Source organism: Acanthopagrus latus, chromosome 13 (assembly GCF_904848185.1).
Source record: "Acanthopagrus latus isolate v.2019 chromosome 13, fAcaLat1.1, whole genome shotgun sequence".
NCBI classification, from domain to species: domain Eukaryota; kingdom Metazoa; phylum Chordata; class Actinopteri; order Spariformes; family Sparidae; genus Acanthopagrus; species Acanthopagrus latus.
In genome coordinates this window covers 11,650,432-11,678,007 of record NC_051051.1, presented here as the reverse complement: position 1 = coordinate 11,678,007, position 27,576 = coordinate 11,650,432, and the positions used below count along the sequence as shown (strand labels likewise).

General features: G+C 42.8%; 2 protein-coding genes and 1 long non-coding RNA gene across 11 annotated transcripts; 2 read left to right on the top strand and 1 right to left on the bottom strand.

Annotated features, from left to right (window-relative positions):
• Positions 1-53: 53 nt before the first annotated feature.
• LOC119031074 (serine-rich and transmembrane domain-containing protein 1) lies at positions 54-22,829 on the bottom strand. Of its 8 annotated transcripts, none has more exons than XM_037119208.1 (4): positions 22,693-22,829; positions 21,965-22,139; positions 21,583-21,707; positions 54-2,601 (listed from the first exon to the last, which is right to left on the bottom strand). In XM_037119208.1, exons 3-4 carry the CDS (start codon positions 21,620-21,622, stop codon positions 2,255-2,257), a joined length of 387 nt encoding a protein of 128 aa, XP_036975103.1. In that variant the 5' UTR covers positions 21,623-21,707; positions 21,965-22,139; positions 22,693-22,829; the 3' UTR covers positions 54-2,254. The 8 variants fall into 8 exon arrangements, with proteins under 8 accessions (XP_036975103.1, XP_036975105.1, XP_036975104.1 ...); XM_037119210.1 differs by lacking the exon at positions 22,693-22,829 and adding an exon at positions 22,529-22,658; XM_037119209.1 differs by lacking the exon at positions 22,693-22,829 and adding an exon at positions 22,420-22,522.
• On the top strand, positions 3,473-7,429 carry LOC119031075. 2 transcript variants are annotated; one of them, XR_005078518.1, is made up of 3 exons: positions 3,473-4,001; positions 6,975-7,083; positions 7,296-7,429. It is a non-coding gene; the product is annotated as an uncharacterized LOC119031075 (long non-coding RNA). The 2 variants fall into 2 exon arrangements; XR_005078519.1 differs by lacking the exon at positions 3,473-4,001 and adding an exon at positions 5,614-5,745.
• On the top strand, positions 22,811-27,426 carry ccna1 (cyclin A1). The gene is made up of 9 exons (XM_037119202.1): positions 22,811-23,014; positions 24,399-24,557; positions 24,675-24,894; positions 24,982-25,073; positions 25,481-25,707; positions 26,356-26,560; positions 26,678-26,791; positions 26,898-27,031; positions 27,195-27,426. Exons 1-9 carry the CDS (start codon positions 23,009-23,011, stop codon positions 27,244-27,246), a joined length of 1,209 nt encoding a protein of 402 aa, XP_036975097.1. The 5' UTR covers positions 22,811-23,008; the 3' UTR covers positions 27,247-27,426.
• The last annotated feature ends 150 nt before the right edge of the window (positions 27,427-27,576 follow it).

Here is a 27,576-nt window from a genome sequence, read left to right as displayed (position 1 = left end):
GTGAGCGCAGAGACACAGGCGACCCAAGTTGGAAAAGAAAAGAGTTTTAATCCTTTTTTTTTTTTTGTATCTCCACCGAACACTGTCTGTGTTGGCAAAAAAAAGAGCTCAAATTTAAAACAACAAAAAAAAAAATCTGTACAGGTTTGTTTCAACACCAGCAAACTAAAACAATGATTCTGCTTCTTTTTTTTTTTCTTTTTTTTTTTTTTGGTTAACTGGAAAACGACTTGACTTTGAAACGTGCATGTTTTGTGCTACATCAAACCAAAAAGGTCCTGGACGTTATGAAATTTGATTGGTGTGCATACAGGTTCATCAGTGGCTGAACCTATTTTTGTATTTTTGTATTTTTTTTTTTCTGGCAACAATGTTATTCTGAAGTGGATTGAAACTGTATTTGGACAACAATTTTCTTTACAGGTCCTATTTACAAGAAAAGCTGATTTTTTGACTGTCATTCCCAACTCGTCAATTACTGACGCTCTGGGATGGTACGTCAGGTCGGTCGCCACCTCCATAGCACCAGCGACGATTTGAAAATGAGACTCAAAAATGAACTTTTCTTTCAAATGGGACCTTTTTAAAAAAAAAAAAAAAGTGTGCTTTCACTTGTTTGTGCTCACATTCACAAGGTACTCATCCACAGAGCCTCTGTGACGGAGACGCCATCCACCCAATTACGAGAAACTGTACCATCAAATGATTCTCAAGCTGTTACTGTAAGGTGGAAAAAGTTACATAATGTTGCTTTTTTCGTATTCTCCAGTGTGTTTGGCTTTACGTACATGACAAACTCAGACAGTAAAGATCCATAATCTACAGTGTCTAGTCCTAACTAATAGAGCAATGTTACAAAGACGCTGGGACGTTGCGTAAATGGAAACAAAATGCAATTGTTTTTTTTTTTTTACAAAATGTTCCTTGATACAGTCATGTGTTCCACAAAGTCTTGAACCTCACCCCATCCTTGACCCGAATGACTGAGCTGTTCGAGGACCAGTCCACCCGTTCACCTGTTGAATGATCCAGACAGGTGTTGTTGCCCCTTTCCAGACTTCTTTGAAACGTCTTGAAGGCATCGAAATCAAAATAACCGTGTATTTACAGGGATCCATGAAGCTGATGCCGTTTAAAAACAAAACCACAAGATGTGTCGTCTGTGTACTGTTTTCTATGGAGTCGGCGTCAAAAAGAATAAAACAAAAAAAAGATCAGCAAATAATCACATTCTGTTTTTATTTCTGTTTTACACAGCGTCCCACTTCTTTGGAATCGGGGTTGTAGAGTAGATGCGGTAAGTCAACTTGGAACAGACCGATGGGTTTTTATATACTTATGTTTTGCGACTCCCTCTGCCAGTTTTCATGATTAAAGCTTTTCCGGCAGACTCTAAACCCAAAGAGTTTGGCTGATGATGGGGTACCATCACCTGGAAAGATTACCGTGAGAACAAAGAGGATTTGTGAGGAAAGAGCACAGATCTGACTCCCTTGCAACGCCATCGTCGCCGGCTCTGTTACTGAACCTCGTGTTGCAGCGATGAACGAGCCTTATGTGTATATATATATATTTTTTTGTTGCTGCGTCAAAGAAAGCTACATCACTCGCAGTGTTGGGGTAAAAACGACGTCTTTTTCAGGCAGAGGCCATCTGGCCGCTGTAGCTTCAGCCGTGCGATCCCTGACAGGAAGAGGAGGAGTGGGTATTATCCCCCGCGCCAGTGGATCTTGTCTTTCAGGGAGCAGAATTTCATCGTGTTGTGTTTTTTTTTTGCCACTTCTGACCTGGCCTTGTCAGCAGTGTGAGACACAACCCCCTCGTCTCTCCCCCCCTCGCCCTTTACATCCACAGCAAGGTGGCTTGGGTAAAAGTAAAATAATGAGAGTTACTGCATCACAAACTGAACAGCTGAGGCAGAAGCATGCGTTTCTGTAGTACAAAGTAACGGCCCTTTGATTCTATTGTAATCCTGAACTGGAGGGAGACATGCTGGGGGAAACCATCACATGGAAGCTGGGAAAAAAAAGTCAATTTGTTCTATAATGAATGTGACAAGTACAGTGCCAGAGATGAATGTTGAGGAAAGAAGGGCAGCAGTCACTCAGGTTCATTGGTTTGTAACTGTTGAAAGCAGCCACAGAGTCTCTCTCACCCTTCAAGACATCACATCTTCAGTATAAGTGTGATGCCATGAAGTGTCTCTCTCTCGCCCTCACACATCCCCCCTCCTCCTCCTCTGTGCCCCCCTGCCTCAGGTGGACAGCGAGGACATGGTGGACCTCTGAGACGAGATGCTGCAGATCTCCATGTTGGTGAAGGAGCTGCCCCCCTCGCTGCTGCAGTCGGGGACCGAGGACGAGGAGGAGATGATGTTCTTCAGCCTGTGGAGGGAGATGATGAGCAGCGTCAGCAGGAACACCAGCAGGCCGAGGAAGAGCCACACGTAGACGTAGACGTTGCCCGGGCGCCCTGGCGACGAGGCGGCCGCCGACGTGGAAGCGGAGGTCGGGGAGAAGCGCAGGAAGGTGCCGTTGTCCGCCGGAGGGAGGGCGGTGTCGTTGTGGTCCACCAGCAGGACGTCCATCCCCGACATCCTGGCTGATGTTCGGAGCGTAGGTTTTTACATGAGAGAGGGGAAAGAAGTAAGATGAGCGACATGAGTTTTCTCGTGAAACTAAAAAAAAAAAACTTGAGCATCAATAATTCAAACGACCCGCAGGAGCAAATTCTCCTTTTGTCTGATGAAGCTCCCAGAGATTCGGCGCGTCCCTCCAGGACGCTTCAGACTGTCGGATCGCTCGCTGACAAAAGAGCTTTCACCCACAGCCTCAGCTTTTTGGCGGAGATTAAGAGGAAGACGCAACATTTGATCCAGGGCCAAAAAAATGTAGAGCCCTAGATGCGGAACAGACTTAATAATCATTCATTCATTCATTCATTCATTCATTCATTTATTTATTTATTTATTTATTTATTTATTTCTCGCCCTCTCGGCACGCCAGATGGGAGAGGTCGGGAAAATTAAGAGCCTACAAATTGACTTAGAAATACAAGAAGAAAGATCTTTTATTGCATCGCCCCAGATGGTTAACCTCACATCTGGCAGAGTAATTTTTTTTTTTTTTTTTTTTTTTTAAAGCTAAGGAGATTATTTAAAAAAAAGCATGCCATCTTTATCAGATTCCCTTAATCATGTTATGTACTATCACATAGACTGATGAATAAAGATGCGTATTACACTATAAAGAGAATATACGTCACTTAAAGTTAGTCTAAAGTGCAAATGTATGAGTTTTAATGATGAATTTCCAATCACAAAAAAAACAAAAAACATGGGCCCCCAGTCTGTTGGGGCCATCAGTGTTATTAAAAGTCATCCAAATGGCAAAGTCAGGGAGCTTGACAAGATTTCAGAGGGCTGCTCTGAGCAGACTGTAATGAGGAGTAACAGCAGGGGGAGTGCTTGTCTCTTCCAATACCTGTCAGGCTTCTTTTTTTTTCTTTTCTTTTTTCAGTGCGCTTCACAATTGAAGGCACCCTTATCTGATGAAATTAAACTCCTCATAATCAGCTTTCACAAAGACAGCTGAGAGCCGGCCCTCCTCCGCCGCATATTAAAACGCTAATAATCTCTCCGCCGCAAATGGCTGCGTGACTGCAAGACGTGCCCCAACCCGAGCATCGACAAGTGCCCGCCGTTGGAGGGGCCCCCCATCGGTGGGGGACGGTAACGGAGGCCCGCTTGTGTTTGGGGTTATGGGCGTCCTTGTGTCTTGACACGATCTATGACAGTGGAGAAAGACACTTAAAAAGGGAAGAATTTAACAGAGCCTGACCAGGATGAAAGCAAGAGGTCAGCACATGGTCGCCAGCGCCTCAGTGGCGCGTGTTCCCATTTTCTCTCTTATCTGCCTGCTGTGTCCTCTGCTTCCTCTCCATTTCATGGTAATGCATTTGACCATGGACCACGTGTGTCCCAGGCCACATTCGGCTATAAGGTACATGGGAGCCTATGTGAGTTGTAGCCTACCGCTTCTGTGAGCCATGATAAGGTTGTGTTATAAGGCTGGTTTAGCAAACACTGCAACGCGTGTTAGAAGGCCCTCGCTTCAATATTTGTAGTTTTACAAATGGAGTTTATAGCAGATAAATTGAAATATGATATTAAACTTTGGTCGGAAAGAAGGTGTTTTCAGGCAGGGCTCGGATATGTGTTGGAACCAATTGCAATATGCAGACTGTACTGTTAGTTGTTAGCAATAATCTTAAGCGGTTAACAGTATCTGAAGGTGTCGTCATTAAAAGTCATTTTGCATAATAAAGCCCACTAAAACATTAACGCCTCACTTGACACTATTAACATTTGTTTGGTTTACCTGTTGAACCATTAGCAAATAGCACGTAGCTGTTAGCGCTTAGCATGAGCAATTATCTTGAGCAATTAAACATTTCTAAATCCCATGGACCCTGGTCTGTCGTTAAATAAAGCCCAGTTAAATGTTTACATTTGTTTGTGTTAGAAAGAGAACTGCGCAGCTAGCCGAGCTAACGAGCCAACAGCAGCTGCAGTTAGCAGCAGCTAGCTCTGGTGATAAGCTGTCCAGTCCAGCCCTTATTCGTGGGGACAAATGACCCACTCTTTCATAGCAAAACTCTTTCCCAGCACTGAGGTGGCGTTGGACTACAAATACGTGACTTTCCCATACGGTTAAGTGTGTTGCACCAGTTTGGACCCAGTATTTCATTCTGAGCCGCTGACAAACCTAACTTTTCTTAATCTCGTATTGAGTAAGATAGCTTTTTGAAGTTCAAGCAAGCCACTCCGTCCCTTAACCCCCCCACAGCTTATTCACTTCCTTTCATTCTCTTTCCCATCCTCCGCATTCGTCTCTCTCTCTGGATGGCACAGCCGACAAGAACCCCGCTCTCTTTAATTTACAGCCATCTGTACCTTTGGGGAGACGCGCGGCATAATGAGGGGGGGGGGGATGAGTTACGCTGCGCTCTCTTTTTCTGTGATTGCTCTCTTGCCCTGACTCTGTTTTCTTTTCTAAAGGACTCCCAGTGGTCCTCCAGACCGGCGCAGCAAAAAAAAAAAAAAAAGCTTTCCACTTTCGTTGACTTATATATCGTCTCCTTCTCTGCAGAGACTTGTTGAGCTGTTGTATTGATATTCACCGCACATACAATACTCTTTCCTCCTCCTCCTCTTCCTCTCCGTCTTCTATTTGTCTTTTTTCCATCTGGCTTTTCACCATTCTCTCTCAATCGACGCTGACTTCATTTAATTGCCGAAATAATGCAACACTAATGGATTTCTTGTTTTATTAGCAATGTTTTGGTGGAAAAAGGTCCCTGTGTAATTTCGCAGCTCTCAATTTTCCTCTGGTAATTCGTGCTGAAAACTCAGTCTTGAAGGTGACTCCGAACCCCCTCGCTCTAAATCTCTCTGCTTTTTATTTCTTCTACTCTGCTGCCTTCCCCCCCGTCTTATCCACCGTCCTGCTCGCGCCGCTCCCCTCCCACTCCTTCCTGCGCGGTATAGGTTGCCGCCGTTAATGATACGTTGTTTTGAAATCTATGATGAAGCTCGCTCATTGTGAGCTGAAGAGGCCGATAATTGGGCCTAATGATGCTTTTTGTATCCAGGCAACAAGGTACGTTCGGTTCTTTTTTTTTTTTTTCCCCCAAGCTAATCTACTTTAAGAGGGCAGGCCACGCAGTCCCGCTGAGGCTGAGGAGGTTAGACACACACTCGCACACACTCCGCCCACGCGCAATAAATACCCGTGGTTATTGTCTTTAGGAATAGCCTGAACTGTAATACAGAGAACAGCCAAGGCTAATTGGAAAAATGATGTGCTTCTTTATTGAGGAAAATTAGAATGTTTAAAACGTCTGAGTTTGTTCTCATCTCCATGCAAGCAATCTCAATCCCATGTGAGTGTCGCAACTCTCTCTTACTGAAAATTTTAAGCCATTTTGTCATTAACCACTGAATACTATAGGTCCACTGCCAATGACCCCCAGAGCAAATATAGAAATTAAGAGTAGAAGTGACGGACCTGGACCTACAGGCCTTTATAGTCCCGGATATTTTTTGTTGTACCAGACTTTTGTTGTAGCGGCCCTTCACAGTCCCTGATATTTGGCATCTTTGTCACACCAGACCTTTGTCGTACCTAATTTTGGTTATACAGGACCTCTGTAGTACCAAATATTTGTTGCACCGGCCCTTCGTAGTCCCTGATCTTTATTTCGTAGTAAGGCACCTTTGTCAAACCGTAACTTTGTCGTACCCAACATTGGTAATAGTGGACATTTGTTGTATTGGACCTTCAATGTACTAGGCCTTTGTAGTACTGGGCTCTTTGTCATAACCGACTTTGGTTGTACTGGAGTGCCAAAAACTGCTGTTGGAAGCCTGATCCAAAAGCAAGTCAGCCCCTGTAAGAGCCCCTGTTAAAACACCCAACTTTACAGCAGAAATAAACATTTCCAGTATTTTCCTGCTTGTGACAACAATGGGGGTTAATATTTTTTTTTTTTAATTTACATACTCAAAGTTCAAAGTTGTGCACAATTAGGGTTGCGGTCACTTTGAGTGACAGCTAGCCATGAGCTAATTCCAGTTACTGATCTTGACCTCTTTTTGTGGTGCGGGTCGCTTTTTGAAAATTATTAATGCAAATGTACACAAATAATAGTTTTGGATTAACGAGCGACCCCGGTAACTGGCAGGCAACCGCTGGAGCTGCTGAGCTGTCGAGCTGCAGACAGCCCTGGGCAGAGCCCGGAGCTTCTTGAAAAATAAACACATGAAGTCGGGGGAGAGCATGGAGTGCACGTTTTAAACTTTCAGGATTAGCAAGTAGATTTATCTTCAGTCTGGGCTGCTGAAATCCACTGTAATGTACAGTACTTATCTCTTATTTGACTACTTAACTGTACTTAACTTCGTGAACTTCCAGAAAGGAGATGGGGAGAAGATGAGACAGAAGACTTTCGCTGCCTGAGTTTGCTCGCTGTTTTACTGCTACAGGAGGAGTTTTGGGATGAACATCAGGCAAAGACACACAGGTAACTCAAGCTCATGCAAAGAAGCGCACAGAGATCTACTTCTCTTTAAGTGTGAACACAGATAAGTCATTCGCCTCAACATGCTTGGTAGCTTGAAGCTAGATGGATGTGGTTTGACCTTTCATACACGTAAATGGTGTCTCAGGTCACTGAAAACGGAGCTGTTGGAAATTATTGGACATTCAGAAAGCCTTGTCTCCTTTGTTTGGCAGGCTTCCGATTGGCCAACGTGGCTTTACGGAAGAGGGTATATTGCCACCTGCTGCTTTGGCGATCGCTTCACATTTTCATATCGCTGGTGCGGATGGGAATTGGAGGGGAGAGAAAAAAAGTGTTTTTGAAAATACCTGTGTACTTGTTTGTATTTGGCTCGCCTCAGCTCCACCCACGCTGCACCTCTTTGCCCGTTTTCCATAAGCTGGAGTTAGGCAGAGTCCGGTACTGCCAAAATGGCAACGGCTTTTTAGAAAGCTACGGGTGATTTCATGGTGGTTCTGTCCACTATTGACCCATCCATCCATGCTGCATCATCCATATGAGGACTTAACAGATCATGACTTATCCTACTATTATGGACCCTACTTATGAATGCAAACATCCATCAAACGTGAAGCATGTGACAAAAATAAAGGTTACCATTTCATCATTTGAGGAAAATGCATTTTTTTACAGCAGTGGGGTCTAACCCCTAAGCAAGGAGGGGAATTAAGCAAAAACTAATTAAACACAAGAGCTGAAGTATGACGCGGGTCCTCAGGTGGCTCGAGCTGATATTGTAGGTCGAGCTTCCCACTGTTTATTAAGGCCGAATAGACACCACGCACAGCTGCAGCTTCCTCCTGTCATCCTCCATCTCACAGGAGCGAGGAGTCATGCTCAGTCTCACACTTAATTGGGAAGTCAGCGGCTCCTTCGCTTCCCTCTAACGCTGGACAGAATGATAGAAGCTGGAGCGAACCCCTGACCAGTCGGCACCGTTCCCCGAGACCGGACATCACCAGAGGTTCTTTGGCTTGACTTACATCTCCCTCCTTCTTTGATAACTGAACACAGAAGCAGTTTCCTGTCCTCACTCGCAGTCAGGGCATGTGGAGTTCAGGCGTTTTGATACCTTTCTGCCTCGCAGCCTCCTCATTCTCCTGTTTTCCTCCTGGGTCTCTGAGCCTGGAGCGTAGAAGTGCTCTCCCTCAACTATGACTTCTCTCTGACTGATGTATTCCAGTTATTTCAATGGCAGCATTGCCCTCTCGGCTGTGTCGAGAGCTTTTGATATATTCTGTATATCCTTGGCTATCTCTGCTGCACACTCCTAAGGCTGCCCTGAGCAAGTTTTATCTTCTCGAGTTCCACAGCGTTCTCCACCTTTGCTTGTTCTGGTCGGGACCTGAGCATGTGTTTTGTCCTCCTCCAGCCTGTATCTATAGACACTGAGCCTTGACTCCCAAAGCTCCCTTTTGTCCTGATCAAACTCAATCCTGAGCTGCACAATCTCCGCACGTCACTCCTCAAACAATCTCCTCCTCTGCTGGTGGAGTTCGTTCAGCAAAAGTCCTCCTGAGACATTGTGCCGTAAAGCTTCCTCTGCTCCACTTTTCTCAATCTGTTCCCCCCCCCCCACGCTCCTTCATTTTCTCATCATCGCTGTAATCTTCCTCACTGTCAGCGCTGTCAATGTATATTTGGCACAATTCGTCTCATAGAATGTGTTCGGTCCACATAAATATCCTGCGCTCTTGTTGTCTACAGTGTACAGTGTCTTTGCACAGGCACCTTATATGTAGTTGTACATAGTCTTTTTTGTACACTGTGCATGCTGGGGCTAAATACTGCCTGACACTTTTGTTTTTTTACTTCTGCCAAGGAGATTATGTTTTCACCCGCGTCTGTCCGTTTGTTGATTGGTTGGTTCGTCAGCAGGATTACAGAAAAAACTACCAAACGGATTTCCACGAAAACTTGGAAGGAGGACGGGTCTTGGCCTAGAAAAGACCATGTCAACTTTTGGTGTGTCCCGGACAAAGGGACAGATCCAGGAATTTCTCCCACTTTCTTTAATATTGCAAGATCTTTTAACAATTTAAGAGGGAATAATGCATGGATCTTTATTTATTTTATTTAAATATGGCATATTTAGGTGCCAGATATAGTGGAGTTTTATTTGATATTGGACTAGGCTTGATTGAGTTAAAGGGGACTGTTTGTGAGCCTTGGTTAAGGTACACACTCACCAAGGTTCACAAAGAGTAATGACTCCAATTCATTCTACTTTAAAAGAGACATATCCATTTTTAGGTTCATGATTTTACTTTGGGTCACTACTAGGATTGTTTTAATACTGAAAAAAAAAAATCCATCAGATTTTTTTTCCCGTCCAGTCCGACAGCACTGTCTCCTATCCATCCTAATACCAGTCTGATCTAATTGGTCAACCCACACACGCCTGAGCCAGCTCTGTCATGTTTTCAGCTGCACTTCTTCATTGAATATAGGCACAAGTTATACAAATGTCTTACATGGCAACTTAGTGTGATGTCAAGAATTTCTGGAATAAGGGCGGGACTACTAACTAGACGTTTCAGGCACTTCAGGAGCAGTGTTCTCTGTGGCAGAGAGGAGCTGCTGTAGGGTTTTTAACTTTCAGGACGTTTTACACAAGAACTGGAAAAAAACGGTCAAAGTAAAATGGGTATACTTGTTAAATGATAAATGATGGAAATGTTTCAATCAGCTTTGAAAATACGTCAGTGAAATCAAGAGTATAGTATTAATGATTGTTTTAAGGGATAATGTTTTAGAGATTTGATATCTGGTCGAGCTAAACCGCATTTTAATCTATCCATGGATTTATTCAGAGGATCCAGGTCAGCCTGATTTAATGCATTGGTTTGTAAAAATGTGTTATTTTTTTCACAAGGCTTTTTTCAAAATCAACAATAAACTAGTCCATTCACGGCCAAACACAGACAGCCTTGGACTCTCTACGGTTTCTAATTAAAACCTTTTGCGATCTCGCTCAGGGACGGGAAAATACCCCTGGCCATAACTGGAATATTTACAGTCCACGCATGCAGCGTATGCAAATATTTACCAAAGCCTTAAGTTCCCAGAGAGAAGCATTCTGTCGTGTGCTCCGTTCTGGTATTCGCGCTTCACTCCATGAATAATGGACGCGAGCCACATGAGGCAAAATGTCATGGCATTTGGACATCTTTTGAATGTGTGTGTGTGTGTGTGTGTGTGTGTGTGTGTGTGTGTGTGTGTGTGTGTGCTCGTGCATATGTTTTGTTCCACACTGCGCTCATAACACATGCCCGAGCAGACGTGACGAGCTGCGCCAATGGCAGAAAAAGTCATTTGCACGCATACACATTTAAACGCCGTGCAGACGCTCACACGCTACACGTACAATCCCGGCCCTAACAAACAGACCGCCAGGAGATGAGAGAAGCCTGAATTTCAAATGTGTTAAATATCTCATACTCTGAGCCAGATCGGCTGCAAACAGTCCTGAGGCTCGACAGCGTGAATTCCAAATCTCCTCTGCAGCCCCAAATACCAAAAAGATAACCCTCGCTGGGGTCATAGATATGCAGGAATGATGAAAGTATGAGGAAAGAGAAGTTTGAAATGTGCGTCACACGCTCTTAAATATTTTCCCTAGTGTTTTTTTTTTTTTTTGGTAAAGAGACCAAAACATAAATTCTCTCTTCTTTGGATTTTTTTTAAATGTTATATATAGAAATCCAAGTTACTGCACGTATGCCAAGACTGCAAATTTTGATGAAGAAACTGGATTTGAACGCATCTCCAAAAACAAATGAACTGATGTTTTTATTCATCGCCTTTTACATTTGAATGGAAAAAAAAAAAAATCTCACGGCGCACCTGAGAGCCCTCGAGGCTGCAGCAGGGGTCGAGCCCTCGCCCCTAGTTTGTCATCCGATCCCCTCAGATGTTTGAAAAAAGCCAGATTTGGGAGGGAGGCGTTCTCAAAGGTGCAGCTGACGGGAAGGTGACCTGAGTTGGAAAACCTGAGCGGCAGTTCTGATTAAGAAAAGAAGGGGAAGTTTTGTGAGTTTTTTTTTTTTTTTTTTTTTTGGTCAGTGGCCAGTGTAGATAATGAGCTCTTTTGCTTTGATGTCTGAGTGTGTGTGTCTGTGTGTGTGTGTGTGTGTGTGTGTGTGTGTGTGTGTGTGTGTGTGTGTTCATCCCTGTGGTGAAGTGTATTTTTACACCTCGTTCTCATATCTGTTAATTACTCCTGATACTTCTGAAAGCCGTTGCCAATAAATCCGATACTGTTTGTCTGCCCGCAGCTCGTGCCCACTGTGATGATGAGGGGGTGAGTCATGCATCAATTTAAAAAAAAAAACAAAACACAAACAGCCCCTGTTCTTGTTCGTTGCCCTGAAAGGGACACTTTTCGGGGTACAATTGCTTCACTCATCACTCTTTCCTTCCCCTCTCCTTCTCAACCGCCACACAGGAAGCCCGCTTATTTCCCAAGTTGGTGAATGGCATGAATCCCCTTCTTCCTCCTCCTCCTCCTCCTCCCCACCTTTTTTTTTTTTTTTTTTTAGCCTTTTCGGCTTCATTTTTAGCACTTCATCTCCTTCCCCTCTCTGCGACTGTGTTTGTTCTCTCACTAGCGCTCTGCAGGCAGCGATGAATAAAAAGTTAAAAAAGGAGAGATTTGAGGTTGGTAAATAGCTCTTTGTATCCAGCAGGGATCCCCACCCCACCCCACCCCCCTCTCACAGATCAGATTTAAAACCATCCCAGCTCCATCTCTCTCAATAACAATTTCAAAACAAGTCATTTAAAAGGAGAATAAAACCCTGAAGTATCAGCGGCACACATCTGAAATTGGTTGAAAAGGAAGGAATAGTTACAGACCTTTTTTGTTTTGTGTGTGTGTGTGTGTGAGGCAGCAGTTCCTCACGTCAAGCAGAAATCCATCCCGTTGCGTTTGGTCTTCACAGCCGAGCAAAAACCAGATCTGTTGCCCCCGAGATTTTCCCTCTGTGCCTGTCTGCTCTCTCTCTCTCTCTCTCTTTCTCTCTCACTCTCCCTCTCTCACTATCCCTCCTCTCCCTCTATTCAGTGTGACACACACACTCTCAGACACACACACCACGCGAGCACCACAGCTGGAGCAGACCCTGTCAGATGTGGACTCTCTCTCTCTCTCTTTCTCTCCCTCTCTCTCTATCTATGAATGGGCTCGCATTCAAAAAGGAAAACACACACACACACACGAGGCTGTGGCTGATGAATGATACTGATGTGGAGGTTTTGTTGGCTTGCACTTAAGAAGTGGTGAAGAGGAGAGGAGAGGGTGAAGCGCTCACTCTAATCCCGTCCCCTCCCTCCGTCTCTGCCCTCCCACTTTTCCCTCTGCCGCTCATCACCTTTCAATAATGATCACGTTAACAGTCGGCTCTATTCTCTTGTCTTTTGGTACCCTCGTTTTCCCACCGTGCACAGATTCCTCACAGCTAATAGGCTGCTCAATAGTGGAGCGTTGGGACGGAACAATAATGCTTGATCGATACGGTCAGATAACCTTTTTGTTTAGGCTGTCGTCTCTCTCGCTCGTGCTCCGTGCTGTCAGCAGACTGCGTCAGTAGACGGCATCCAGCAGTGGGCAATAACCCGGCTGGCGTTGCTGCTGACAGCTAGAGATGCTCAGACGAGACCTCAGACTATTAGATGAACGAGAGAGCGCGACCCGAGAAAGAGAGAAGCAGCCTTTAACACCAATCTTTGTTTCTTCTTCTTCCCAGCGCTGCTCTCCTCGCTCCTCTCTTCACCACAAAAGCTTGTATCCTCACCTCCTCTCTCTTTCTCTCCCTCTGATTCCCCCTCTGAATGTGATGTCTTCTAACAGCAGCATAGCACATCTGTTCTTTAAAAGCACACAGAAAAAATAAAAAACAAAAAACGAATCTTTGCACTTGAAAGGAGCTTTTCTCCAAGATGCCTCGCACACTTTTTGGGAGTCAACAAAATAGAGGTGATTCTATTTTCTCAAGTTCTAAACTGTTTTGTGAGCAAGAAGTCAACAGTGAGGACTCCTAAATTAAAGGGTCAATACACCTAAATTATATAAAAAAAGACATTCTCACTTGCATCTCCAACCTCGCTCTAAGAAACCCAGTTGTAAGAATAAAAGTTTGGCAGTTAATGTTTCTGCCAACCTCTGTTCGCATTTGTATATGTCACAGGCTCCATATCATATGGTTTTTATACAAAGCACATCATAACATGTTCATGTGACATAAGGGGTGGAGGTAAAAAGGTTAGTAGGTTTCAACATTTGTAAGTGTGAAACTGTTTTCAGGGCAATTACAGCCGTTTTTTAATTTTTTTTTCTTGTGACAAAACACTGATATTTTTGATGTGAAGTCAGGAAATCTCCAGTCGTGTTGGTGGCGACAAAAGCAGGTGTTTAAGGCCATCTTTTCCTTAGTTTAACCAAGTGAGTTTTGTGCCTAAACCTAACCAGAGAATGAGAACAGCATTGCCACAACGTGAAATAAAAGATTAAACCTAAAAACAGTTGTGAAGGTGCAACATATCCATGCCTTACAAAAACACACGCCGCCTGTCAGGTCTTTGTGTCCTGACACAGAAACTGACATACAGCTCGAAACAAGGACATCAAAAAACTGCAAAAGCTAAAGAACTGCAAAGAATAGAGAATAGCAACTGTTCCGGACTGTACTGTAAAATACAAGGAAGTATAATATGGATGTGTGCGTCAGAGGAATCACCAAAATCACTGAATCACATCCTGGAAACCATGGAAGACTTCTGTAAAACAACCTGAAAACAAACACAGAAGGAAAAAAAATCTATGCAATTCCTCCCATATTTGTCAAGATATTTCACTGGAACAAACAGACGGTCAACCAGCTGACAAACAGGCCAAAGTTTCCTTCCATCCCTGGAGCCACGCTGCCAGCATGGCTGAAAAATTCAACAGTGCGATCTTGCAGGAACAGTGCTCATGTTAGTCTATAGAATCCTTACAACACATTGTCACGTTGTAATTTCTTTGGTAGAGAGGAGTTCAAGCTGAGAAAATCTGTTTGTGTTAGCTGGGTGAACCAGCCCTTTAAAAGATCTTTTAACTTTGCTCGTTTTTTTTTTTAAAAATGAGACACTCCAAATAAGTTTCCGTCGCGTGACCCTGAACTTCACGCTCGAGCTTGTTAGCGCCTTAATGGTATTCATGAAGATGTTAATTGTGAGGCAGATGACACCTGCCTCTGCTCTGTGAAGGGGAAAGAGGTGCCTCCTCTTCCACAGATGCTTCAGTCTGCCGCCATCTGCCCGCTGACACCGGCACCAGAGGGGGGAACGGCGGTGGCGGCGGAGGAGAACAGAGAGAGTTGAGATGAGAGGGATGATGACTTTATTTCACATCCAAAACCCGGCTTCAAGCGAAACATCACATGGCTGGTGTGCATGTAGTACTTCAGACAAAAAATGTGACAGCTTATGTGAGGAGGGCCTGGGATTCATCTGATGGGCACACATCCGTTTGTGAATATTTTCTTAATCCGAATGAGCCAAAAAAAAGGGGGGGGGGAGGAAAAGTGTTGATGAATATTTTAAATGAGATGCTCCAGGCTGGCTTGCTGCTGTTTGAGGGGGGGAAAGCGAGCACGTAGGGGGGTGGAGAAGGAACATTGCACATCATTTGATTACGCAATAATTGTTTCCCCTGACCTCACACTCCGCTGATCACACTCTGCGAGACCATTCCTAAACCTTAATCACTGGGGGAATCCTCACACTCGCACAGTTCCTTCTTTTCCTAAAGCGGGAATGTGTCTGGCAGAGCGAATCGTGTCCGTGTGAGTACATGCGCTCATCTCTGTGCTAACTCGAGCATTCTTGTGCGCACGGCCCATGTGTGTGTTTGCGTGTGACGGAGAGGACTGAAGGACGGAGATAAGAGCTCTGGCCTCGGCAGGCTTTTGTCACTAATCCCGGAAGGCGTGGCCGCCAATTCCGTGTCATTCCCTGATATCCCAGCCCGTTCTGACTCCATGCCATCCCAGCGCTGTCCTTGTGAGGACACCACTCTCTGCACTGCATGATAATGAGGCGGTGGGGGGGTGGGGGGTGGACAGGCAGCAATGAAGTAAATGCATTCGGAGACTATTTTGGGGTTTAAGCGATTGTGTGCGTGCATGTTTGGGGGATTTGCCGAGTTCGTTCTGTTAAAACTTCAAGCTAACAGACGGGAAAGTGTCAGGATATTAGTTGCAGACTTGTCAGTATTCCAATGTATTGCAGCCTACCAGCACCCCCAGATATGCTTCACATCTCTCTGGTAATCTGGACCAATTTGAAAGCTCCCCGCTGAGAGCGAGGCTCACAAAAGTAAAAAAAATTCAAGATGTGAGCAGGAGGGCTTCACTTGTCTTTGTCCTTGTTGCCGGAAAGAGTATCATCGCATCCCTAATCTCTGACAAGCAGTTAGAAATCTAATATCTTTCGAGCTCGAGAAAAAAAAACTTCAGCCAACACACATGCACCGAATCTTTTACCTCTCGTGGCATTGTCTCGCCAGGCAAAATGAGCAGCACAGATCTGAGGTCACGGAGCAGAGGAAACATACTGGGGCATAACGGTGACGCATGCACACACACACACACATACACACACACACACACACACACACACACACACACACACACACACACACACACACACACACACACACAACAGCAGCCTGACAGGCGAGCACTTGTCCAGAATAACAATGAGACGAGATGGAAAGACGATATCGGCACTGTACCAAACACGTCCTCCCACAAGTGGGGGGAAAGAAACTGGGCAACAACGCTGATGTACAAGGACCCGTGTTCGAGCAAGGAGCCCCGTGAAGTGGCCCGAAACCTTTTTTTTTTGAAACCTCGTTCTGCTAAAAACCTTTACCGCTAATAGTCTCAGGCAATTTTGCCCGAACCCCTCTGAAGGGTGCACTCTAAATTCATGAAAGAGGAGAAGAAAGGAAAAAATGTCCTCAAAGTCAGATTCATTTGAATACATGAATAATTTAGCACGGCAAAAGATTTGGGGCCTCTTAAATTGCAAATATAAAAAAAAAAAAAAAATGCCCTTACTCTTCAGACATTCATAATTCATACGTAGCACAGCTGGGGAACGGAGAGACGGCGAGATATCCGGTGTACCAGTTAGCATCAGAAAGGTATCGACGAGAGGATGCAAGGACAAACGCAACACTTTGTCAGGCAGCACAATTACAGAGTCAGATCATGAATTTGTACATTTCGAGTCAGCCTTTTCCTCCGATTCGCTCAGTAGCTAATGAATCGGACGAAGAAAAAAAAAATGTCAGCGGACCCTGAAAAATAAACAATTAAACTTTCATCAAAGGTTTTTGTTGCATCATTATGGCTGTTCCAACATGCTGTGATATTCTATTAAGAGTTACCCGCTGGTTATACGCTGGTTAAACAGTGTGAGTGTGTGTGTGTGTGTGTGTGTATGTGTGTTGTGGTATACCAGTTAAAGCATAAGCATAATCATCCTGCCGTCATAAGAAACACACAATAAGATGATATTGGTGTAACACCCCCTTTCCTCTCTCAACAGCTCATTTTCTTTTCATGCCGCTGGCTCATTACAGTGATGGGGCCTTTTCATGGAGAAGATTGGCGTCAGATTTCCACACTGTAGTCCTCAACAAAAGCCCCTTTGATCCACATTACGATGATTGAATTAGGCAGTGTTATGACAAGAGGAGTGGGCGACAAATGTGACCTTCAGACACTGAGAAATATGGATATTTTCACCACTCCTCGTATTTGATGTGGTTTTGTCGGTGTTGTGTTTGGGGGGGAGTTTCGAGACTCTTCCCCTCCACATCTTAAATGATTTTGCGGTTCTCTTCGCTGAGGCCCCTGCAGTGTATGGCACAGATGATTTGGCCTGTTTGGAGTTTTTTTTTTTGTGTTAGTCTTGTGTTGCTTTGAAAACTTTCACTTAAGAACGCTGACTGCCAGCTCTCGCAGAGAGCCAATAAATATTGCTAATTGGCCATCAACCTAACGTGACCTGTCTTTTCGGCGGTTTGGGGAATTTTAACAGCATAACTGATGAGTTCAAGATCTTTTCCATTTTTGCATTAATATTTCAAAAGGTGTCAACCAGTCGACATGCAAAAGGCAGGCAGCAGTTTGATGATTTTAAGAGATAAAAAGTAGGGATGTATCAGAGGATGTCAGAAAAGAAAAATTAAAGTGAAAATAAAATGAAGCTTGCCCGGTGTAATCAAAGTTTTCTGAATAGCCAAGTTCCCAAATTGATTTAAAAGTAAATGATTTACACCTTTCAAGCCTGTGCACCCGCTTCAGATGGAGTACACGCTAATGCTATTAGCTTAGCAGCAACAGTGAAGATTTTGGCTTAAAATGTGTTTAAATAACATCTTAAAATATCTTGGCACCTATGGAGCCAATCCAGTTTTTTTCAGATGTTATTTTTTTAAGTTTTTACATCTTTAAACAAGTCCCCATCTACTTCAGTTGTTTGCTGTGAAGCTCCAGCAAAGTTGCCAGAACCTCAAAACTTCACCCACCTTTCCATCGGCATGAGAGTGCATGTAACACAATGTTTATTTTTGGTCGAACTGTTCCTATAAGACACCACAATTTCTTAAATTTGACTGAATCGAGATCGGTTAATGAGCTTCTCGCTCCGCAAAAGGTGACGGGAAAATCCATGTTCAACAAGAGGATAAACCTCAACAGATTAGGTCGCCTTTTCGTCTGTTTTTATCCGCCGAGTTAGAAGCCTCGTTTTGGAACGAACGCTGAGAACATTTTGTCTTGCTCTGAGTGAGAGACAATCTCCGCTGTGATCCCTCCCAACAGGGGTAACACCACTGGATGAGGGTGCAGCAGCCGAGAGATGAGACGTGCCCATCCTCGTCTGGGAGGATTCTCCCCGGATGGCGCAGTGTTTTAGAGGTGATGCTCAAACCCCCAGCCCATCTGGCCCGAGCCTGTCACCGGCAATACATCACGCTAATGAAATGGCAGGGGCCCAATGCTATCTGTCATAAGCAATCTGCTTAGGGACTGAACGGAAATGAGGGAGGGGGACAAAAAGACAGAGGAAGACAGGGAGACGTTGTGTCCCCTGAGCAGGTGCAGTGTTGGTGTTTTTGTGTGTAAGTATGTGTGTGTGTGTGTGTGTGTGTGTGTGTGTGTGTGTTTGTGTGTGTTTGCTCCGCTCAGCAGGATGTGAACAGATATTGATTCTATTTTGAGCGGTGAAAATAGCCACAGCATAGCACGACCATATCTCCCATCTCAACTGGACCAAATAGGTGAGGACGTTTTATTGGTTCTGTGGTGGAACAGAGTTCCAATGCATCTTATCTGTCAGAGGCGATCACTCACTGTACCCTCTGTCTCTTTTCATCCTTTTTGTATTCCTCTTGCAACTAGCACTGATATCTATTTCAGCTCCATAAAAACTCAAGTACTACACCTAACTACAGACCCAATGAAAAAAATTGTAATAGCATTGAGAAAAATGACCTGCTTAGCTTTGATTATATGATCTCTTGTCCAGATAACAGCACATGTAATCTTATGAAAATTGAATCAAAATGATTTATGCTTTCGAGTCACGACGTTTGCCCTCTGAATTTCTAATTCCAGGCGATACTGCCCAGCATGTCATTAAAAATACATTTCCCACTAGTTGGAGATGTAGCAGATGGTAATGATGGACAGGGACATACCTACCTTCTTCAGAGTCTATGTGCTGCTTGCTATCAAGTGTATCATGGTTAGACCCAGATCCCCATACTCGCAATTTGCAGATGTCATATTATGCTTTTTGGTTTTTTACTTTTCCTTTATTCTGTTGTGGAACATTTTGTGCATGTTAAATGTCTGCAAAGTGAAAAGTCCATGCCAAAAGGAGTTACTAACCCCCACAGAAAAAACCCTGCACCTGCACTGCCTGAAACACCTGGTTTGGAGTCAAGCCTTTATTTCCATATTTTATGTGTGTCACTACAACAGGTGTTACATTTATAGATTTTTTTTCTATAGATATTTATTATAAAATACACACACTCCAGTCAGTCAGCAGACATACAATTGCTGCTGTTGCAGCCCCGTTATTTTAGATCACACTACCTTGCTCGGCATGATCTGTTCTACTCTGCCTCTGATTGGCTACAGCCTGCCTGTTGAATAATGTGCATGTGCGACTCTCCCCAAAGACTGAACAGATGTGAGCCGTCTCAACCTGTAGCTAAAACGGAGCGTTCAAGACGTAGCAATGCTCCAAAATGTGTTCGGAAAATTAAAGTATTTAAGCCTATTCTACTAGGACCAACAAATACATGTATGAACCTGAAAATTAGTACTATATGACCTCTTTAACGAAAACTATTGGAAATGTACTGCATAGAACGAATGAGACATTACTTGCACTTATAGAAAAACCCATGTTTGATAAATGCTGGTTATGTCTGATCCTAGATAATAACTGGACTGCTCTCTCTTTGTATACTTCTGCTGATGGCTATGTAGGTCTGTATGTTCTAATGGGTGCTCCTGTATTTGAAAACAAATGAATCAGTGCAGTGAAAGGAATCGGTAATATTTCCAGGCACTATAAGGCATAAAAGGCTGGCACACGATGTAATACAGGTGACAGGGTCCGCCAAAAAAGACCAATCTCTTCTGATCAAAATTTCTTCCCCACAATTACACATTGCACCTTTAACTGACTAACTACAGTATAACGGTGAAACAGTATTAGACAGTCTACACTCTGATGGTCTCAGTTGCTTATGTAGGTCTTATAGAGGGATCAGTGTTGAATTGAGACTGTTTCATACAGTCTAAAACTGTTTAAAAGTAGTGTTTCAAAGTCATACTCTCTCTTCTTTCTATCATTAGGCTGTTAATGTAATAATCATTATCGCTGCAACTTTAACTGAGGGATTTTGTTGAACAGTGATAAAATCTCAGAACAAAGGGTCCGTGATTCAAGTGTCTAACACGATAATGAAAAAAGATAAAGACACTCCCTCTGCTGGGTCCGGAAAATGTCATCTCTTAAAGTCATTAAACATGAAGTGTTTAATGAGAGTTTTAAAACAAAATGCTGCCAAATGTTGGAACCTGGCATTTCAGAGTTTGGTTCCCAGCAGCCAACACTGTTTTTTTGGCAGCAACTTGGATTAGTGCTTGATGAGAAAAGTCTTTGGGGGGGAAAACGTGGCCAGCTTTTTGATATTTGTTTTCTGAAGATAAATCATGTAGTGTTTGACCAGGGAGGCTTCTTCAAGAGCAGGTTGGAAAACAACATATTTTACATCAAAATGCAACTAAAATCCAACTTGATTATCCCCCGAAAAAGAAAGAAACTTGAAACAGTTGATTAGAGGTGAAACATACAGTCATTGTGAAATATTGTACAATTATAAATGCAGCAGTTGCAAATGAGTCCTCCACCCAGGAACATGTAGGAGTGACGGTTGGTTTGAAGGTTCAAGTGGCAGCCTTGTGACCACAAGGTTGCAAATTGGAATCTTTAATCCCCGGTTGCTCCGCTGGAGCTCAGCAGCAGCATGACGAGCCTGTGCTTAGTGCTCCTGGGTCCTCCTTGAATTCCCAAAGCTGGCTTTTTTTTACTGCCTGTAGCCTTGTTGTGACCAAGATGTAATAATGGTAATAATCACGATAACTGTAATAATAATGATTTCAGCCGTCTCTGCATCTATACATCCACTCGGTTTTCACACATGAAAGATACATAGCACTTTGAGTAAAAGTCACTTTGGTGTTTTAATGAGCTCAATATTTCACTGCTTTGCACCATCCCTATCCCCGAGGAGTCTGACCGAGCAAGGGCTCCATGGTAATTTGTAAATATGAGATATAACAAGGTCACAGTGTCACGGGGTCGGTTATACATTTATCCAGACTAACTCCTCTTATTTTGACTTGTAGCCTCGGGTTGTGGCTTCGCACCCTCTCTGTTTAATCAATCTGACATCTGCCTAAAATGTTAATTTTCACATGACAACATGTCAAAGGTCTGTGTGATTTATTGCAGATGAAGAGCATCAGGCCCCTTATTACTGAAGAGAAAGCCTGCCATCTGATGGACGACACAGAACTTGCAGTAACTTATTCAGACTTTTTTCTTCTTTTCTTTTCAATAAGTATTTTTATACATTCAGTTATTTATTTTCATCTTAACTGATAGTGTGAATCTCTCTCTCTCGTCTCTGCTTACATTTAAAACCTGCTTTTCTTTATACAGCTGTAACTCTAGCTATACATTTTCTATTGAAAGGAGATGATGGAGTGATCCTTCACAATCCTGTACTTCCCCCGTCTAAGACAACAGACAAACACTCTGATGGCACCCACACTTTGTTCAGCAGTCCACCTAAAGAGTCTCTACTGCCTTAACACTTACAGTGTGTGTCTGAGCACGTCCACAGGACAATACATCTCATCTGTGTTATCTTTTACAGATGTTGGTGTGTGTTTTCCACTCTTGATCTTTGTTTTCCTCTGTCGTCCTGTTCTGTCTGTATGTAGCTTTGGGATTTAAAAAAAAAAAAAAAAAAAAATCATTGTCACTCCTCTGATGTGGGATGCAACCACGCGACTTCTGTAGCGGCAACAACAAATGCAGAAAACAACAGCTAGCATGGTCAATAATGCAGTTCACTTTTTGACTGCAGATTAGGAACGGATGGCTGCATCCCCATTGTTGCTCAATCCACTATCATTTGTTTCTGCACTGTGTAACTTCAGTGAAAGAGTAGAATCACAGCGATGCAATTGGTACATACCTGGGATCGTCTGTTGTCACTACTGGACCAGCCCATGGCTTTGTGCTCCAAACTTCTACTCTTTATCCTCTGTACGTAACACCATCTTGTCAGCGCCTGCTCCAAGTTTGACGCTGCCATTCTCCCCAACTTTTGTCATTTCATGACATGGTGACAAAAGCTGGTATAATGAATGCTGTTTAAAAAAAGAAATATTCAGATCAAATATATTCATTAAAATATTCAGATTAAAATGAAAAAATGAAAGGATAAAGCAACAAAAAAAAAAATCTGAAAAAGCTTGTATGTTTTGTTCTTCAAATGAAATCAAAGAGGGTATTACAACTGAGAAAATGTATTTTACATGATTTTGCCAAGGATTGTATATAACGTTATAATGAAGTAAGGGTTTGGACTTATTAAGAAGCCTTAAAATCTTTCCAAAATGGTCAGGATGTGGAGAACTAGTGCATTACATTATATTATCCAGAGAAGACTACATTGTAGGGGCAGCATCTGTAGTTAAAATAGCTTTCTTTTTAGTGAGCAAACATTGATGTTGTGTCCAATCCATGTGTCAGCTACCTTTATAATCGGCAGCCCATTTAAAATAAATTATATTTAAAAAAATAAAAGAATAGGGAATTGCTTTGATCATCAAAATAACCAAATATATCCGCATACTGTCTGTCTTCTCCCTCAGTGTAAGCAATGGACAGATTAAAACAGAAGGACACTGATTCATTTACACTTGTAGCTCAGGTCAGGCCAGTGAGGGAGGGGGGGTCCTTCCTGACGCACGACGTCGCCGGCTGTCAGCTGTTGCGTTCCTGCACGTGATTGGAGGAAACGGCTGATTGGTTTACAAGGCAACCTGAAGGAAAAGAAAACTATCGTCGGACATCCGTCAGCTGCTTCAAGTTTAACCGGCGCCGTTCGCCTCAAAACAAGCAACACATTAGAAAATTAGTAGTTTGATTACTCTGTTTAGTTCTCGAGTGGAATGCGAAGCTTATTCACTTCTTCTTCTGCACTTCCGTTTAACTTTGAACTACGTGGATCGTGATGATGGTGAGAGTCAGACAGGAAGAGACGATTGAGATGTGAAACGCTTAGAAACCATGGTTGATGTTGATATTACTGGCTGAATGATGCACTGCGTGTGCAGCCGTGATTTAACACCTCGTTTGTGTTAGCTTGTTTGATTAATGGACATTTTTGATTTCTTGTAACCATGGTAATGACATTTCTGACGTCTTCAGTGCGCCTGCGCGCAGCAGATGCAGATTTCAAACCACCGACCTCGCCGAAATATATCACATGTTCACTGCTCGACTAAAAAGATACTTAAAGTTGGCTTTTTTTGTTTTTATCTATGTAACATTTAAACCTGCACTCTCTAATTTTGGGGAAGAAATTTTAATCAGAAGAGAACGATTTTCATTGACTTTTTTATGCTTAAACAAACTAAAAACAAACTGTCTTCCTTCATGACTGAGTAAACAAAGTGACCTTATAGGAGAACACCATTTCATACTGTTTTAGTGTGTTTATATATGGCTGACCCTGCCACCTTTCTAGCTTCAAACAGTGTTCTGGAGACCTTATTTTCCTCTGAGAGAACAGCTTGTTTATGCAGTTATGGAAAAAATAAATACTTCTGAGTTTCTATCATTATGTCATTAATATTGTAAACATTGATATCTTGAGTTTAAATTTTCTTCTTCAAAACGGCCCCTGTAACCCCATGTGGGAACACAGCATCTAGAAAGTTTTAGTAACTTTATCTGTTTTTTTTTTTATCTTTACCTGCATAGCTGAAACTATTGATTAATTAAAAATATATAGTTTAATGATCAATTAATCATTACATTTTGGTCTTTTTTCAAGCAGAATTTCAAAACATTCACTGATCCCGGCCTCTCAAATTTGGTGATTTGGTGCTTTACTCTGGAAGGCCGTGTTGGGCTCTGGGCAATGTATGATGGGTAGTAATTTGACATTTTATTTTAAGCAAAATCATCTTAATTGAAAATAATGATTATAAAATAAGATTCTGAAAAAAATCCCTCAAAATGATGTACGTTTGTACATCATTTAAACAGACTTTTTCATATTTGCTATGATTTTGAAGGGGAGTTTACACATTTTACACATCAACGTGTGTTTACAGGCAGCTTCCTCTATACTGTTGTTTTTTTGCAGATGCAGTAGTACTCCTGAAGAACATAAAGGATACTGTAATGTGTTAAATTGGTGGAGTTACCCATTAATGATCTTGCTATCCATCAAAATGATGGTTGGTGATGGTTTTAACCTCCATGCTTGGAATATCAGGCCTACTCTACATATAGGGAGCAGCATACTAAGGTCCATGTTTCAGCAGGTGTTCAATGATTTATGCATTTATGTCCTGCAGTGTCTTTTATTTACATTCCCATCTCCTTGATTACAGATGAACCTCAGCACAAATGCCCACTGCAGCAGTCTCACTAGCAAAGAGAACTTTCCGCCTTCAAGCAAATCCGATGCGCCGCAGGTCCAGCGGCCCAGGAAGCGCACGGTGCTCGGCGCGCTGTCAGAGAACGAGCAGCGCGGTCGATCCCTCAGCCAGGCGAGTGAGAGGGGCCCGGTGGAGGGAATTCAAACGTTGTGATTTTCAATTTCCCCTCACGGAACGCTCACATTTCCAGTTAATGTCGCAATCTTGTCGGCACATTTGTCTCCACAGGGGAGCCAATTTTCCAAACACAGTTCGATCTCAGACAGCTCCCGGCTCACTTTTCTGGGTTGTCCCTCCAGTTCCAGCTACGATGTGTACGTTGAAGAGGCCTGTGAAGTCGTTCTCGCCGCCTCCGGTGAAGAGGTGGTCTCCGGCAACTATTACCACGATGATGAAACCGCTGCCCTGCAAAATGAACATTTGAGACGCCTGCTGGAGCTGAGTTCAAGTGAAATTTGCAAATAGAAAAAAAAAAAAAAAAAACAGCTACCATTTTGTGTCCTGTTCTTCACCCATCTGCTGCTCGCCCTCACAGGTTCGTGCCAGGATGCTTCTATGGCAGATGATTCCCTGATGTGTATCTCCCAGTATGCTGAGGACATTCACCAGCACTTGAGGGAGAGTGAAGTGCGAAATTATCTGAACTATGAGCACTGAATCTGAACCGCAACACTTCATTGATTTGTTGACTATGACGATTGATATGAGTAACTTTTTTAAGAGAGAAAGTCCAGATTCTCTGCCCGGCTTCTTACATGGGAATATTTTGTTGTTTCTTTACTCCTCTAGGACAGTAAAATTAATCACTAAAGGTTGTGTACAGAACAAGATACTTTAGAATGTCCTCTTGGTCTTTGAGAAGCTCTGATCAACATTTTTCTCCATTTAAAGACCAAAAAACTACTGAATGAATTGAGAAAATAAGTGACCGATTAACTGACAATGAAAATAATCACCAGTTGGCAGCGTGTTTGCTCCTCAGTTCATTGTAAATAATTCATCATTCGTTACCAGCTTTTGTTTTCTAATGCCAGATGAGGTTGAGGCCGAGGCCAGGCTATTTGGAGAAACATCCAGAGATCACAAACGGCATGCATGTCATCCTGGTGGACTGGCTGGTGGAAGTCGTCCAGGATTACCAGCTTCGCTCTGAAACTCTGCACCTTGCCGTCAACTATTTGGACCGATTTCTCTCCTGCACTGCCTGTGTGAAGCGGGGCAAGCTGCAGCTGGTCGGCACAGCTGCATTACTGATCGCTGCGTAAGAACGTGTCTGTGTTTCTAAAGATTTGACACTTTCCTCCAGCGCTGTCAGCAAACAAGTCAAAGTAAACTACTGTGATTATGCTTTTACAAGGCATGATGGGTAATGATTGAATATCTTGCTTAACTGCCATGAATTTAGATTTAAGTGATATTCTGAAGCGACCTTAAAAAAACCTGTAAAAAAAGTTAAAATTGTAAACTACAAGGCATTCAATTTTCTTGTAATTTGGGTAAAACACAATATAGTAGTTTCGCAACAGAACATGTAGATTTACATCAATCCACACATGCTAATGTGCTAAAAACAAGCTAAAATGTTAACAGGCTAACATTATAAAAAGCAATATTTCTGAGTAAATGCTACATTACTGTAATGTTACAGTATCTTTACTGTAATCTGTACATTTACAATAACTGTATGTGCGTATAACAGTATCGTAATGGAATTTTGCATTAAAATACTCTATTTTCCCAGTAGAATTGTTATTGCAATTGCAATATTACTATAACATAATTACAGTATACTGTGAATTTAATACAATTATTAGCCAGTCATTTACTGTAAAATTACAGTAATAATTGTTGCAGTGTTTTCAGTCCAAAATGTCGGAAACCTGATGTCGCTTGATCTGTCCTCTTGCAGAAAGTACGAGGAAATCTCCCCCCCTGAGCTGAATGAGTTTGTGTTCGCCACAGACAGCACCTACACCAAGAAGGAGTTAATCCGGATGGAGCATGTTTTACTGAGAGTGCTGGATTTCAAGATGGCAGCCCCCACAACAAACCAGTTCCTTCACCTGCTCATGTCCGTCCAGCCTGTGTCTGCCGTCGCAGAGAACCTGGCCCTGGTGAGCAAAATCAATAGCTCAAATACCAGCCAGACTACCGATTTATACCAGCTGCCTTTGAACTCAGTTTTCCATTTCCCCTTTTTCATTTGGTGACGTGTTTGTGTCTGCTTCTAGTATGCAGCAGAGTTAAGCCTGCTCGAAATCGATCCATTCCTAAAGTACACCCCGTCTATTGTAGCAGCTGGAGCCTACTGCCTAGCCACGTATACTGTGAGCAAATCTCTCTGGGTAAGTTTGTTCAGATTATCGTTTTTGAGTTCTCGAAGTCCCTTTTTAGACAAAACATCACTCCACATGGGTTTTTTTTTGTTTGTTTTTTTTTACCACATTTTAGCCCGGTTCTTTACATGCCTTTACTGGTTATACCATGACTGAAATTGTGCCCTGCCTCACTGACCTGCACAAGCTTTACATCAGTGCAGAGAGTCGCCCACAACAGGCCATCAGGGATAAGTACAGAAGCTCAAAGTAAGGCTTTGTTTACAGATTTTTCTTAAATATATCTTAACAATTTTGACAACTCATATAAACTGTAGTTTTAAAAAGTTTGTGATCTTTCATGTGTTGTGAGTAATGTGTCAGGTTTGTAGGAGCAAATATAAATGGATGTGTTTTGTCTCTTCATTTACAGGCATAGTCGTGTCTCATTAATCACCCCGCCTGCTTCTCTGCCTTTTGTATGAATCACTGCTCCACCCTTTTAATGACGCCTCTGCCAGAGCTTGACTGAGAACAAAACAAACACAGCTGACTCTGCAACCAAGCCCAAATACACCATACCCTCAGGACAGATAATGACCTTGAGTAACTGATTTATTTCCCTTTATGGTTCATGTAAATATAATAAATAATTTTAAAATGTATGAGTGAAGTATTTTAAAACTTGCAGGTGTTAAAGTATAGTGCTATTAAAGCTGCTTGTTGTATATACACTACTTTTACTTGGCTCTTATGTGATTTTTAAAATATGAATAATAGCATATTCAATATCTAATCATTAAAATATGTTTAGG